Below are 16,780 nucleotides of genomic sequence, written 5' to 3' on the forward strand. Positions count from 1 at the left end.
CCAGGCACTCCTCTGTTTTCCCATCATACCTGTAAATGAAGAGACCCTGGAGGGAGAAGCCGAAGGGAATCAGGGGAAAAGAGGTTGGAAGGCAATAAATGCATAAGCATAAATGTCTGCTTATTGAGCATGATCTTCTATATCCTACCTGGGATGAGTCATAAGACAGTTGCTGCCAAAATTTGAGAGAAGCCTTTATGTTAGCTATGGTGAGCTCAACTTGTGAGAATTACTAGCATATCCAGTCCTCAGAGAAAGAAGCACACAGAATTCACATATCCTGGACTCAGCCCCCACCTCAGTCTCAAGCAAATCCTAGTTCCTAGCTGCAAGCTTCCCAGACATTGGCTACTCCTGGCTTCTATTTTCCAACTGGGATCTTGCTTTAAACATTAGTCTCGACCAGCCCTATTACCATATCCAACATCACCTATATAATACTTGTTCCTCAGTCTATAGAAGTTCTTTTGTGATGAAAGAGGCAGGGGTCAAATGTGAATGAAGCAGAGAAAAACTCATAACTTTATCATTCAACAAATATTTATTATCTACACTGTGCCAGGAGCTAGGCCTTCATGAGGCAGTCATCAGCTGACTTTAAGAAACTTACACTTATATGGACTTGAGTTCCACTTGTTACACATGCAGGTAACATCTACAGAGCCCTCACTCCAGACAAGGCACTGTGCAAAAAACGTCATCCTATGAAATACCCACTGCAGCCAAATAAGGAGTAAATTTGTCAGCTCTGTTTTGTAAGTTGAAACTCAAGTAGAGGTTGAGAAACTGCTCATAGAGCCAGTAAAGGGTGAAGCCAGGATTTTACCTAAGCTCTAACCAATGCCCCAGTGCTCTTAATTTCTGTGCTGCATTCTGCTACTTTCGCATCACAGGTCCTTGCACATTGCCACACTTACAAGTTTGCAGAATTGGACTGTTTGTTCAGGGAAGTGCCACAGGGTTAGCTTCGTGAGTGAAGAGGAGGTGGTGACATAGGTGATGATAGTATGATGAATTACACATGGCCTGAAATTCTGCTTTGGGATTTTCTGTGGGAGGTGACTAATTACTCTTTTATTTTTCAGTTCTCTTTCAAAGAGTAGATAACTCTGGAGCATGGATGGAGCTTCACATTCAGGCCTGAACATCTTAATAAAAATTGGTTTTATCACTCTCTTCTTCTGTCTGGAGGTTATGAACCTCCTAAGAGAAGGGGATTTTGATGAGTGTTGAGAATGCTTTGAGGGCCAGGGAGTCTCCATTGCCATTTGAACCCTAGGGCTGGTTTTAGGACTGTTACATGGGTATTTTACTTGAAATCAACTACTCTTGTGGGACCTTACATTTGGCAAGGTATTTATCTCAGATCATAGCATATCCTCTGGCCATTACTCAGCATTTCTGGGAAACTCTCCACCCATCTGAGTTTGCAATAATCTCCTTGTTTGCCTAAATTGCAGGTCAAAACAACATCACCCTCCCTGGTCCAATTTGTTTTTCTTAGCATGGTGGAATCGGTCTCCACTGATTTAACATCATGATTGTAGTCATCCAAGCTATACCAGGGACTATGATAGGGAACCTCTTTTCTCCCCATGTTGGGAATTCTGTACTGTCAAGGGAAAGGCTCATCCCAGTAAAGCAAAGATCTGGGCAACTGGTTTCAAAGACACAGCCATTTTATTGCCCAGGTCTGCAAAAATAAGCATGGTCTCTTCTGGGACAGTGCCCTTGTAATTCAGCTATTGTCTAAACTCCAAAGCCCTCGGAGGTTTGTTTGGTTTGTGGCTCAGCACCAACACAGTTGCTGTCAATCCCCAGGCAGACACAACTCTGTCTGGTTAGCAGGACAAAGTCCATCTTCAATGGGAAAGTTTCATTGTTTGAGCTTCATAACAGAAGGAAAATGTTCATTTTAGACCTATAAATTGCTTTCTCTCCTGAGCAGATCCAAGCATAGGAAAAGAGAGGCACCTTAGTGAGAAAAACCATTTGTTTCGAGACTAAGAAGCATCTGCTTTTTTTCATCCATAAAGAAGCAGGTGGCAGAAAGAAGCAGATGAAGTTAAGATGCTAAAAGGATTAAGAATTCTCCAAGGAAATAAACTGTAAGTCTGATAATCTTTCAAATAAACTATTCAAGACATTTTATATCTTACCGAGGACTTTTCTGTTTTAAAGGTTAGGATAATAATAGCTGCTATTTACATAGAGTTTACTCGTGCCAGACACCGATCTAAGTGCTTTTTTAAAAACATATATTAAGTCCTTCAGTTTTCACAATAGCTCTATAAAGTGGGTACTATTTTTATTTCCTTTTTTGTATTAAACAACAAACATTTATTTCCCACAGCTCTGTAGGCTGGGCATTACAAAGTACAAAGTCAAGGTGCTGGCAGATTTGGTCTCTGGTACATAGTACATGGGCTTCCCAGGTGGCACTAGTGGTAAAGAACCTGCCTGCCAATGGAGGAGACATAAGAGATGTGGATTCAATCCCTGAGTCGGGAAGATCCCCTGGAGGAAGGCATGGCAACCCCTCCAGTATTCTTGCCTGGAAGATCCCCATGAACAGAGGTGCCTGGCAGGTTATGGTCCATGGAGTTGCAAAGAGTCAGACATGACTGAGCGACTAAGCACAGCACAGCACAGCGCATAGTAAGTACATGAGCTTCCCAGGTGGCACTAGTGGTAAAGAATCCGCCTGCCAAATTCAGGAGACGTAAGAGATGCAGATTCAATCTCTGAGTTGGAAAGATTACCTGGAGGAAGACATGGCAACCCACTCTAGTATCTTGCCTGGAAAATCTCATGGACAGAGGAGCCTGGGAGGCTATGGTCCTTAGGATCGCAAAGAATCAGACATGACTGAAGCTACTTAGTATGCACGCACGTACATGTTACATCAACTTCTCACTGTGTCTTCACATGCAAGACCTAGGGAGCTTTCTTGGGTTTCTTTAATAGGGCACTAATCCCATTCATGAGAGTTCCACACTCATGACATAATCACCTATCAAAGTCCCCCTCCTCTTAACACCATCATTTGGGAGTTAGGATCTCAACATAGGAATTTTAGGGGGACATAGCATTCTATCTATAGCAGTCACTGAAAAGAAAGACAAATTGGTAAGGAACAGGTGCTTCTCTGGGACTCACAGCTGACCCAATGCCAATATCCACTAGCTTTTGGATATGCCCATAAATTTTCAACAGAGCCTTGGTGTTCATCAGAACCCTGGGGCTACCTGTGTCTTCTGAGCCATCCAAGCCCCAGACGTTGAGTCAGGGTGATAGAATCATAGATTAAATTGGAGCAGTGATGAAGAGTTTGCTGAGCCCAAAGCTCGGTGTGTCTGAGGAAAGAAACATGGCCTCTCCTGGTTTCCCCTTCCAGTCATTCAGGAAAGAATGGCTATAGCTAATGAGAACTACTGTTTACTGAACACTGTGCCAAGCAAGTATAATATGTGCTTTACACACATCAGTTTTTTGTTTGTTTGGCCATGCCATGTGTCTTTCAGGGTTTATTTCCATTTTTTAAATGAGATAATTAAGACATAGAGAGGATCAGTAACTTGCTCAAGCTTTCATAGTGAGCAAGGGCAGGGTAAGTAGTTAAATTCAGACAGTCTAGCTCCAGAGGCTAAAGATACTCCAAATGCTTTTGAAATAGGAGGGAAGGGGACAGGGCACAACCTCTGAAAGAATAGGAGTCTTTGAGGATACAACATAAACTGGCTAGAACCAACTAGGTCCAAGATGGTAGAAGATTCAACTTCCAGTAGATCTTGAGCCTCACTATATGCTCATTGTAATACATTAGCATCTAAATGACACACCCACCGGCACCGTGACAGTTCTGATGCTGATCATCAAAGGTCAAAAAGTAGGCAGTGACCTAGTTCTTGGAAATTTATCCACCACCACCACCCCACCCCCACCCCCGACACCGACTTCATTGAAATAGTTGGAATAATCCTCCCACTCATTAACCTATGAAGTTACTTGGCCCATAAAAACTAATCACCCCATATTTCAGGGCCTCTTGCCTTCTGAGATGCCTTCTGTGGAATGTGTTTCTCCCTTGGCTGCTCTCAGTTTCCAAGATGACCCCTACGCCCTAACGCTGCTCTAGCCTTTTGAGAGGAATTTCATTCTGTCTATGGAATGTGTATTTCTTTAAATAAATCCACTTCTTAACCTATTACTTTGTCTCTCACTGAATTCTTTCTGCATTGAGATGCAAAGAACCCAAGCCTCAGTAAGTCTGGCCACAAGGTGAGTGACTCTATTTAATAATTAAAAGACTGTGATTCAAGTTCCAATCTGAGGTGCATGGTTTCACTTTCACCAGAAAAAAAGAGAGAGTGTAAAAGCAGATAAAGTAGCATCAGTAATGTCTTTCTTGTAATCTAGGTGGCCATGCTTCATATTTGAGTGACAAGAACTAAGCCACAGTGTCCCAACCTGCACTGATACTCTGCGGTTCTGGAATCCAGTTCTCCCTCCCTTTATCCTTTCGCTCTCACCTGGCAGGCTGCTTCATGTACCAGTTGGTATCCACGGGTTGATTATGTTTGAAATGGTGCTAGGGAATGCAGCATACGTCCACTCGTAAGAAAAGTCATCATAGAGGAGAGCCCTCAGTTGGGGTTTCTGGGTGGGTCGAATCAAGTCACTTTCCTTTCAGATCTGTTACAGGAACCCACACATGGACTCTAGTTAGACAGTATGTCATTTTCCAGAACTCAGCACGTGATTGCCAAATTTCTATTCAAAGGTGACATTTTATAAAATACCAGATGTTCTTTGGTGTCTGACCAAAGTTAAGTATAAAAACAGCCATGGATCCATAAAAATAGAACAATAATCTCCCTAGGAAAGTTTTCTCTCTCTGAGATCACTAATAAAACTAAGTTGACCAATTCAAGAGGATGATTAGTGTTGCAAAGTGAAGATAATAAGCTGTAATGGAAATAGATGCTAGCTAGCTGAGCTCATCCAGGTTACAAAATAAATCTTGGTCATTCGTTTCATGTCATGTTTCACGTTGTGACTGTTTTTCCTACTGACTACTTTAATAGTCTCTGTTTTATGTTTATTACTTAATATTTTACATCATAGGTTCATGGTAATTGCTTCCAGTTCTGGGATCTCCATGTCTGACTGCTTGGACAAACGTTAGGACCACCTAGGCAATCATCTTGTTTTGTGAATAAAAACGCTGAGACTCAATCAGATTAAGAGACTTCTTAAGGTCTTCCCTGTAGCTCAAACAGTAAACAATCTGCCTGCAATGCAGGAGACCGGGGTTCGACCCCTGGGTCAGGAAGATCCTCTGGAGAAGAGAATTGGCAACCCACTCCAATATTTTTGCCTGGAGAATCCCATGGACAGAGGAGCCTGGTGGGCTACAGTCCATGGGATCTCACAGAGTCAGACATGACTGACCAACTAACACTACCACTAAGACTGTGTAGTGAGGGAGGTGGTGAGAGATAATGCCTCACCGCTCTCATGATGGCTAGAGCTCAGTTTCCTCCAATCAAAATTGGTGATGGAGCAGATACAGGAGAACAGGAACATTGGCTTTCTCCCTTCTCCCTTTCTCTCCTGCTGGTATGCTGTTACAAACACCATGAGCCATATGATGACTTTGTAAAGTGGAGGGTGGGTAGTGTATGGATCTATTCATTGTAGAATGATTGCCTCCAGATGCTATCTGCCTTCTTGTGGTTTTCAGTCCTTAACTTCAGGGCATTTTTTTTTACCCAATGCTTTTAGCCATTGTGATACCTGTACTATGTCCTCCTCAAGGACAGAAGATAGTGTGGGGGCTTACAATTATAAAACCTTCACATTCTTGGTCACAGGCAAGAAAGTTTTTATTTTCTCTACATTTTTGTTGAGAACAGCTTTTTTTTACACCAGCTAAAGGAACACAACAAAAGAAAAACAGCAATCTTTTTACTTGGGGCAAATATTACAAGATCCTTTCTAGCTGGGCTTAATTTTCCTGTTTCTAAGTGGTGAAAACAAAACCTCTAAGGATTTCTTTGATTTGACCATAATCATGCAGCAGGATGCCAAAGAAGAACCTACAGGCTATTCTAGGTACCAATGTGTTCTATTTACCTAGTGCACTTCCCTTCCATCTGCAGAGCTCAATTTGATCTCAACTGTACTGGCTTAGACCAAACCTCAGATGAATAAGCCCATCGTGGACTCTGATACATACTTGCCTCACAGTATTTGAGTACACTATTCTATGAACTCCGTATCTAAGAGCTTCAGAGAAGAAGGATAAAACACTCTGAAACATCCTAATGGGTTTTCAGAAGCCAGGAAACACCACAGCCCTGTTATTGGGAGGTTGGGGGAGTTCACTGAGACTTTTGAGGGAAGGGAAAGTTTTATTGTTCTAATTTCAACACAAAAGTGGGGGGAGGGGTGCATGTAGCTGGACGCTAGATAAGGAAATGAAACTTGTAACAAAAAACATCCACCATTAGAAATCCAACTACATCTATTCTAATGTTCATTTGAATTTTGTAAAACAGCTCTTATAAAGTAACCTAATAAATTTAACCTTACATTCACTTCCACTTATCAGTAGTATTCCTAGGATTGGAATACTCTTCAGCTCTACCAACCAGAGATATAAGGGCATTCCTAACTTTATGGCAAAACAATTCAGGATTCTTCCCTTGAGAACCCCATGAACAGCATGAAAAGGCAAAAAGATAGGACACTGAAAGATGAATTTTTGGTAGGTGCCCAATATGCTACTGGAGATCAGTGGAGAAATAACTTCAGAAAGAATGAATGGACAGAGCCAAAGAAAAAACAACACCCAGTTGTGGATGTGACTGTTGATAGACGCAAAGTCTGACGCTGTAAAGAGCAAAATTGCATAGGAACCTGGAATGATAGGTCCATGAATCAAGGCAACTTGGAAGTGGTCAAACAGGAGATGGCAAGAGTGAACATAGACATTTTAGGAATCAGCGAACTAAAATGGACTGGAATGGGTGAATTTAACCCAGATGACCATTATATCTACTACTGTGGCCAAGAATCCCTTAGAAGAAATGGAGTAGCCATCATGGTCAACAAAAGAGTCCAAAATGCAGTACTTGGATGCAATCTCAAACATGACAGAATGATCTGTGTTCAGTTCCACGGCAAACCATTCAATATCACAGTAATCCAAGTCTATGCCCTGACCAGTAATGCTGAAGAAGCTGAAGTTGAACAGTTCTCTGAAGACCTACAAGACCTTCTAGAAACAACACCCAAAAATTATGTCCTTTTCATTATAGGGGACTGGACTGCAAAAGTAGGAAGTCAAGAAACACGAGGAGTAAGGGGCAAATTTGGCCTTGGAGTACAGAATGAAGCAGGGCAAAGGCTAATAGAGTTCTGCCAAGAGAACACACTGGTCATAGCAAACATCTTCTTCCAACAACACAAGAGAAGACTCTACACATGGACATCACTAGATGGTTAATACCGAAATCAGATTGATTATATTCTTTGCAGCCAAAGATGGAGAAGCTCTATAGATTCAGCAAAAACAAGATTGGAAGCTGACTGTGGCTCAGATCATGAACTCCTTATTGCCAAATTCAGACTTAAATTGAAGAAGTAGGGAAAACCACTAGACCATTCAGGTATGACCTAAATCAAATCCCTTACGATTATACAGTGCAAGTGAGAAATAGATTCAAGGGATTAGATCTGACAGAGTGCCTGATGAACTATGGACAGAGGTTCATGACATTGTATAGGAGGGCAGAGATCAAGACCATCCCCAAGAATAAGAAATGCAAAAAAGCAAAATGGCTCTCTGAGGAGGCCTTACAAATAGCTGTGAAAAGAAGAGAAGCAAAAAGCAAAGGAGAAAAGGAAAGATATACCCATTTGAATGCAGAGTTCCAAAGAATAGCAGGGAGAGAGAAGAAAGCCTTCCTCAGAGGTCATTGCAAAGAAATAGAGAAAAACAATAGAATGGGAAAGAATAGAGATCTCTTCAAGAAAATTAGAGATACCAAGGGAACATTTCATGCAAAGATGGGCTCGATAAAGGACAGAAATGGTATGAACCTAACAGAAGCAGAAGATATTAAGAAGAGGTGGCAAGAATACACAGAAGAACTGTACAAAAAAGATCTTCACGACCCAGCAACTTCCCTGGTGGCTCAGATGGTAAAGCATCTGCCTACAATGTAGGAGACCCCGCTTCAATCCCTGGGTTGGGAAGATCCCCTGGAGAAGGAAATGGCCATCCACTCCAATATTCCGGCCTGGAGAACTCCATGTATGGAGGAGCCTGGTAGGCTACAGTCCATGGGGTCACAAAGAGTCAGACATGACTGAGCAACTTCACTTTCATGATCACTTACCTAGAGCCAGACATCCTGGAATGCGAAGTAAAGTGGACCTTAGGAAGCACCACTAAGAACAAAGCTGGTGGAGGTGATGGAATTCCAGCTGAGCTATTTCAAATCCTAAAAGATGCTGCTGCAAAAGTGCTGCACTCATTATGCCAGCAAATTTGGAAAACTCAGCAGTGGCCACAGGACTGGAAAAGGTCAGTTTTCATTCCAATTCCTAAGTAAGGCAATGGCAAAGAATGTTCAAACTACTGCACAACTGCACTCATCTCATGCACTAGCAAAGTAATGCTCAAAATTCTCCAAGCCAGGCTTCAATAGTATGTGAACTGTGAACTTCCAGATGTTCAAGTTGGATTTAGAAAAGGCAGAGGAACCAGAGATCAAATTGCCAACATCCAATGGATTATTGAAAAAGCAAGAGAGTTCCAGAAAAACATCTATTTTTGCTTTATTGACTATGCCAAAGCTTTTGACTGTGTCGATCACCACAAACTGTGAAAAATTCTTAAAGAGATGGGAACACCAGACCACCTGACCTGCCTTTTGAGAAATCTGTATGCAGGTCAGGAAGCAACAGTTAGAATTGAACATGGAACAACAGACTGGTTTCAGATTGAGAAAGGAGTTTGTCAAGGCTGTGTATTGTCACCCTGCTTATTTAACTTATATGCAGAGTACATTATGAGAAATGCTGGACTGGATGAAGCACGAGCTGGAATCAAGATTGCCGGGAGAAATATCCATAACCTGAGTTACGCAGATGACACCACCCTTACGGCAGAAAGTGAAGAACTAAAGAGCCTCTTGATGAAAGTGAAAGAGGAGAGTGAAAAAGTTAGCTTAAAGCTCAGCATTCAGAAAACTAAGATCATGGCATCTGGTCCCATCACTTCTTGGCAAATAGATGCGGAAACAGTGGAAACTGACAGACTTTATTTTGTGGGGCTCCAAAATCACTGCAGATGGTGACTGCAGCCATGAAATTAAAAGACGCTTACTCCTTGGAAGAAAAGTAATGACCAACCTAGATAGCCTATTAAAAAGCAGAGACATTACTTTGCCAACAAATGTCTGTCTAGTCAAGGTTATGGTTTTTGCAGTGGTCATGTATGGATGTGAGAGTTGGACTATAAATAAAGCTCAGCACTGAAGAATTGATGTTTTTGAACTGTGGTGTTGGAGAAGACTCTTGAGAGTCCCTTGGACTGCAAGGGGATCCAACCAGTCCATCCTAAAGGAAATCAGTCCTGAATATTCATTGGAAGGACTGATGTTGAAGCTGAAACTCCAATACTTTGGCAGAGAAGGCACTGGCGACCCACTCCAGTACTCTTGTCTGGAAAATCCCATGGACGGAGAAGCCTGGTAGTCTGTGGTCCATGGGGTCACTAAGAGTCAGACATGACTGAGTGACTTCACTTTCACTTTTCACTTTCATGCATTGGAGAAGGAAATGGCAACCCACTCCAGTGTTCTTGCCTGGAGAATCCCAGGGATGGGGGAGCCTGGTGGGCTGGCATCTATGGGGTCGCACAGAGTCGGACATGACTGAAATGACTTAGCAGCAGCAGCAGCCAATACTTTGGACACCTGATGTGAAGAACTGACTCATTTGAAAAGACCCTGATGCTGAGAATGATTGAAGGTGGGAGGAGAAGGGGATGACAGAGGATGAGATAGTTGGATGGCATCACCGACTCAATGGACATGAGTTTGAGTAAACTCCGGGAATTGGTGATGGACAGGGAGGCCTGGCATGCTGCAGTCCATGGGGTTGCAAAGAGTCGGACATGACTGTGCGACTGAACTGAACTGAACTAACTTTATCCCAACCAAATGATTGCTGAACTGAGTCCGGAAGAAGCCCAGTTAGGAAAGGTGAGCCAAGGTTTCATTGGCTGCATGGTGCCTGCAGAATCCAACTTAGTGTCTAAAGAAACTCCAAACAGGCCAAGAGAAAAGCTTAACAAAGGCGAGAGGGTTATCTCAGCAGCCTTCACTTAAACCTGCCTGGGAGGCTGTATTTTAAATGACTGCAATCATATGAAATATACTCTCTGACCACAATGGAATAAAATTAGAAATCAATATCAGGAAATTTGGGGAATTCATAAATATGTGAAAATTAAGCAACATACTCTTAAATAACTAGTGGGTCAAAAACTATGAAAACTAACTCAAGAAGAAACAGAAAATATGAAAAGATCTATAACAGGAGATTGAGTCAATAATTTTAAAACTCTTAACAAAGAAAAACTCTGGACCAGAGGAGTTCAGTGGTGAATTCTACTAAATATTAAAAGAAAAATTAGCCAATCTTTCTCAAACTCTTGCATAAAAAGAAAAAAAAAAACAGAAAAGGAGGAAATTGTTCTCAACTCATTCTATGAGACCAGCATTACTCTGATACCAAAACCAGACAAAGACTATAAAAAAAAAAAAAAAAACTATAGAATAACATCCCTCATGAATATAAACACAAAAAATCTAAACAAAATTTTAGCTATATGATCCAAAAATATGTAAAAGGGATAATATAATATGAGAAAGTTGTGTTTATCCCATGAGTGTAGTGTTGACTTAATATTCAAAAATCAATCAATATAATTAACTGTATTAACAAGCTACAAAATAAAAACAAACTATGCTGTAATAATTGGATATCTTTATGCAAAATGAAAGAAGTTTGAGCTGTCTCATAACATATGAAAAATTAACTCAATATGGATCACAGACCTAACTGTAGAATAAAAACTATAAAACTGTATAAAACATAAAATAAAACTTTGGTTAGGCAAAATTTTCTTCTGTCCAACACCAAAACCACTATCTATAAAGAAAAGAAATTAATTGGGGTTAATGAAAAATTTTAAATTTCTAGTCTTTAAAAAGCACTGTTAAGAAACTTTCCTGGTGGTACAGTGTTTAAGAATCTGAGCTTCCACTGCAGGAGTGGGCACGAGTTTAATACTTAGTCAGGGAACTAGATCCCACATGCCATGGGGCATGGCCAAAGGAAGAAAAAAAAATTATTTTTCATTAAAGATAAAAGAAAATAAAAAGCACTGTTAAGAGAATGAAAAGTCAAGCTGCAGACTTGAGATATTTGCAAAGCATATATCTGAAAAAAGCACTGTATCCAGAATATATAAGTAATTCTCAAAAATCAATAATATGAAAGCCAATTATCCAATTTTTAAAAATGGGCAAAGTACTTGAGCAGACATTTCCCTTCATCAAAAAAGATAGATAACAAGTATGTAAATGATAAGACACTCAGCATTGTTAGTCATTAAGGAAATGCAAATAAAGTCACAATGAGCTAACACTATACATCAATTAGGAGGACTAAAACGAAAAAGACTGACAATATATAACATGGATGAGAAACTGCTGATGGGAATATAAAAATGACAAAACTACTTTGAAAAGCAGTTTAGCAGCTTCTTAAAAAGTAAAAATATATTTATGATCTAGCTGTTTCTTCTCTTAGGTATTTGCATAAAAGAAACAAAAACCATGTTCACACCAAAAGGTTCATGTAGGTATATGCTGCTGCTGCTGCTGCTAAGTCGCTTCAGTCGTGTCCGACTCTGTGCAACCCCATAGACGGCAGCCCACCAGGCTCCGCCATCCCTGGGATTCTCCAGGCAAGAATACTGGAGTGGGTTGCCATTTCCCTCTCCAGGGCATGAATGGGAAAACTGAAAGTGAAGTCACTCAATCGTGTCCGACTCTTAGCGACATTCAAAATTTATCAGATTGCCTACTTTATATATGTGCAGTTTATCATATGTCAATTATACCTCAAAATAAAAATTTTTAAATAACAGAATTATGACTAGTTTGAAATTTAAAAGAAATTTCAGTGATCCAAAAAATAAACGTTTGGTATTGTGCCTAAACTCCCTTATTTTTTCCAGTATTAAGTAATAATAAGCAGGTCTACTTTAGTGAAAGCTTACCATGAACAAGGCCTAATTTTAAGCACTTTACATGTGTCAGCTTGTTTAATACTCGCAATATCCCTATGAGATTGGTAACCTGATTATAACGTTTTATAGTTGGAGAAACTGAGGCGTGGATAGACTCCAACAAGGACTTGCTGCTAAAACCAGCCAAGCCAGAATCTCAATCCAGACTGAACTTCTCCACTATGTTTGCGCTTGACCACCTCTCAGAAAATAGTCTCAAATATTTGGGAACTGAGCCTACTGGCTTGAAATAGAAATATTAGGATTAGGAGAGAGACTTCCAGGGAGCCAGAGAGAAGGATGGAATGAGATGCAAGAAGAGTCCGGATCTGTCTGCACAGCTGTCCTGCAAGGGTCCACCTGGCCTGAGTCACATACCTTAGCCTAGAACTTGACTCTTCCCCTGGGTCATGCGGGTTGACTGTTTCTGCCCCAGGCCAGCCTTGATGCTCAAGTCACTTCACCAGTTCTCACAAGAAATTCTATCACACTAAGAATAGCCAGAATTTTGTTTCTAGTTTTCACAAAGATCTGGGAATTCATGGGAAAGGGGCTCACCCCCCAGTGCACAGCATTTACTCAATTCTTCCACCTCAGGCAACACAAACTTCTCTAAATATCCCTCCCCTTCCCCAGCCAGTTTCCTGTCGCGCTTCATGTTTGTCCTATAGGACTTGGTCCCGGTCTTTTTAAAAATTTCCTTCTCTACTTAAAACCTGTGCAGGAAATTTTTAAATTTCCTGTGTGCTAAGTTGCTTCAGTCGTGTCATATTATGGACCACAGCCCGCCAGACTCCTCTGTCCATGGGATTCTCCAGGCAAGAATACTGGAGTGAGTTGCCATGCCCTCCTCCAGGAGATCTTCCCGATCCAGGGACCTAAACCGTGTCTCTTATGTCTCCTGCATTGGGAGGTGGGTTCTTTACCACTATTGCCACCTAGGAAGCCCACTTAGAATCTAGACCATGACTTTCAGCCTCCTCACAAGCCTATCAAAGCCCATCATTTCTACCTTAGGAACGAGATCTCACATCAGATCCTGAGAAGGTAAAGTCTTCAAGTTCATGGCAGACTTCCTAAGGTGAATCTATGTGTGGCTTTTGTGACCATATCAAAAAAAAAAAATGCATGGAGAACAGACAAGGACTTTCCTTCTAAATAGAACCTCAGCCCTTGGGTATTGACGCAAAAGCCAAAGCTCTTAGACCCCTCAGGAATCCCGCTGAGCTCTCAGACCAATACTGGTTATACTCCAGTGGCTAACTGGCTCATCTGCATTAGTTTGTATGATTCTGTTTGGAGGAGATAAAAAGGCTCCTACTGTGGAGAATAATATGGAGCTTCCTTAAAAAACTAAAAATAGACCTACCATGCTGCTGCTGCTGCTCCTAAGTCACTTCAGTTGTGTCTGACTCTGTGACCCCATAGACGGCAGCCCATCAGGCTCCCCCGTCCCTGGGATTCTCCAGGCAAGAACACTGGAGTGGGTTGCCATTTCCTTCTCCAATGCATGAAAGTGAAAAGTGAAAGTGAAGTCGCTTGGTCCTGTCTGACTCTTCGCAACCCCGTGGACTGCAGCCTACCAGGCTCCTCCGTCCATGGGATTTTCCAGGCAAGAGTACTGGAGTAGGGTGCCATTGCCTTCTCCGAGATCTACCATATGACCCAGCAATTCGACTCCCAGGCATATACACAGAGAAAACCATAATTACAAAAGATACATGCACCCCAATGTCCATTGCAGCACTGTTTACAATAACCAGGATATGGAACAACCTAAATATCCATCAACAGAGGAATGGCTAAAGAAGATATGGAACATATATGCAACAGAATATTACTCAGAACAAACAAACAAAAAAACCCACAAAATCGTGCCATTTGCAGAGATATGGATGGACCTAGAAACTGTCATACAGAATGAAGTCAGAAAGAGAAGAACAAATATCATATATTAGTATATATATATATGTGGAATCTAGAAAAACGGTACAGATGAACCTATCTACAAAGCAGAAATAAAGACACAGACATGGAGAACAAACATATGGATACCAAAGGGAAAGGGAGGGAGGGCTGAACTGGAAGATGGGATTCACATATGTACACTACTATGTATAAAATAGATAACTAACGAGAACCTGCTATATAGCACAGGGAACTCCATGCTCTGTGGTGACAAAGAGCGGATATATGTATATGTAAGTTGATTCACCAGGCTGTACAGCAGAAACTAACACAACATTGTAAAGCAACTAAACTCCAATTAAAATAGTAGAAATACAAATCACCTCCCAAATCCTTGCATGCTTCTCTCCCCACAAGCTTTGTACAGCTACCTCATTTAGGCTGGCAAAACATAGTTATCAATGTGAAGGCAGCACTGGCAGAGCAGGGAGTTTGTAACTCAGGATCTTGAGTCTCCAAGGGTGGGAAAAAAAGAACTGAGATGATCTCAAACACCAGTCTGGGTTGCCCCAGCCACTCCCTCTCTGAGATTGCATGTGGAAGGGCAAGGGGTAGACCACGAGGAAGAGAAAGCACCGGGGGCCTCTCTCAGGCAGTTCATGCAAGGTGAGGTGGGGGAGCAGAATAAACACTGTAAGGGAAGTGAAATCCCCAGGGGACAGTTTTGCTATGCCTCTTCTTTGCTAGGTCGCCCCCTCACTTCAGCGATGACTAAGCTGATTCACTTGTGGCACACCCATTTTCAAGTAGAGAGGAGCAGGTACAGGCCACAGAGCCCCTCCTACAAGAGCGGAGATGTGTGTACAGGGCAGAGAGGTCAGCAGTCATGTCCTTAGATCAACAGTCACAATGTACAGAAAGGTCTAAATTAGTTGTTGACTTTTTAAAAAAAAATAGATTTTACATAAAAAATCAGATTTCATGATTATCGGGTGATCTGGTAACCTCACCCATATTTACTTTAACAGCTTCTTAGCAGGCACTATTGTTTGCAGTCTGTTTTATACCCATCAGCCAGGCAGATCCTTTTACAGCGTAAATCAAAATATTCATTGACTGAAATCTTCCCATGGTGTCCCGTCTCACTCACAGTAAAAACCAGAGTCCCAGAAGTCCTCTTCAAGACCTTCCATGGCGGGGCACCCCCTTACCTTTGATGTCCTCCTATTCCTCCTCCTCCTCCTCCTCTTTCCACAGATTACACAGATTCAAACCCTGGTTCTATTTTCTGTGTGTCTTTGGGTGAATAATTTAACGGTTCTTTGTCTCACTTCCTCATCTGTAACATGAAGCTAATAATCCTATCTTGCTCACAGTGTTGCTATGAAGACAAAACATTTAATATTTAAAAAGCATAATCTTGTTATTCCCTTGCTTCACCCATGCTGGCTTCAGTGTGTGCATGCTCAGTTACACAGTCATGTCCAACTCTTTGGAAAATCCCAATCCATGAGATTTTCTAGGCAAGAATACTGGAGTGGTTTGCCATTTCCTACTCCAAACTCTTCCTGATCTAGGGATCAAACTTGTGTCTCTTGCATTGGCAGGTGGGTTCTTTACCACTGCACCACCTGGGAAGACTCATAGTAACTTTGGTGCTTTTCCTCAAGTAAGCCAGATTTGTACCTGACTGAATGCCTTTGCAAATATTCTCTGTGTGGCCCTGGCTTCCACAGCTACCCACCAGGATCCCCCATCCCCATCCTCTGATGTCTCCTGTGAGCCTTGCTTACCAGTATTTGGGATGAATCAAAAATTAAAAATTCAAAGCAAAAATGGACCAAAAAAAAAAAAAAACAGTCAGAAAGAAATGAAATGAGTATTGACTGAATTCAGGAAAGAAATGGAAGAAACAGACAAAATTATCTCAAAATGAAGACCGTTACGAGGTGGCTAAAGGTTAAGATACTTATTTAAAAATTAAGAAAGAGCGTTGAAGAAAGACTAGAAAATAAGACAATTGAACTGTGTGATCATTTCTTTTCCTAGAAAATCATGAGGAAAAATCATGAGTACACCTAAAGTTATAAATTGGATATGAATCAGCACAGTCTATCTTCAGATTTATCAAATTATTGTTCTAGATATTTCTGTGTGAGCATCCCAGACCAGCTTGTCACCATCTCTGACTATCAGAAAATTTGTGGCCAGTACCCCCAACTCTGCTTCTTCCCTTGGTCCAGGCTGAGCTGTCTTCTCTGGCCCTGTAGCCCCCCAGGAAGCAGAGAGCCCTCACTCTCTGAGGTTGGGCCGGTATGCACCCATCACCAGTCTCCCTAGCAATCACACCACATGCTCAGCTCCCTATTTCCTCTCCATCCTCCTCCATTCCCTCCAACTCCAGGTCTCCTTTGGACCCTTTGCTTCTCCCAACAAGCACACTATTTCTATTCATGTTCAGCATGCTAGTGGTTATTACTTTCACTCATTCAACAA

The 16,780-nt window shown here is 41.5% G+C and overlaps 1 protein-coding gene across 2 annotated transcripts in view; it reads right to left on the minus strand.

Annotated features, from left to right (window-relative positions):
- LOC145539006 (uncharacterized) overlaps positions 1 to 15,546 on the minus strand; it is a 207,820-nt gene extending 192,274 nt beyond the window's left edge. The window contains exon 1 of one of the 2 annotated variants that reach the window (XR_014077497.1): positions 15,496 to 15,546. Coding sequence is in view for 1 of the 2 variants with exons in the window: in XM_081572245.1 (XP_081428371.1) it covers positions 4,533 to 4,549 (17 nt within the window). In the remaining variant the exon portion in view is untranslated. Of the gene's footprint in view, positions 1 to 4,532; positions 4,696 to 15,495 lie in introns of those variants that run through there. The other variant, XM_081572245.1, reaches the window with a different exon arrangement.
- Positions 15,547 to 16,780: the final 1,234 nt, after the last annotated feature.

The sequence above is a fragment of the Giraffa tippelskirchi genome, chromosome 2, assembly GCF_054371585.1.
Source record: "Giraffa tippelskirchi isolate mGirTip1 chromosome 2, T2T-mGirTip1v1.2.pri, whole genome shotgun sequence".
Classification (NCBI taxonomy): Eukaryota; Metazoa; Chordata; class Mammalia; order Artiodactyla; family Giraffidae; genus Giraffa; species Giraffa tippelskirchi.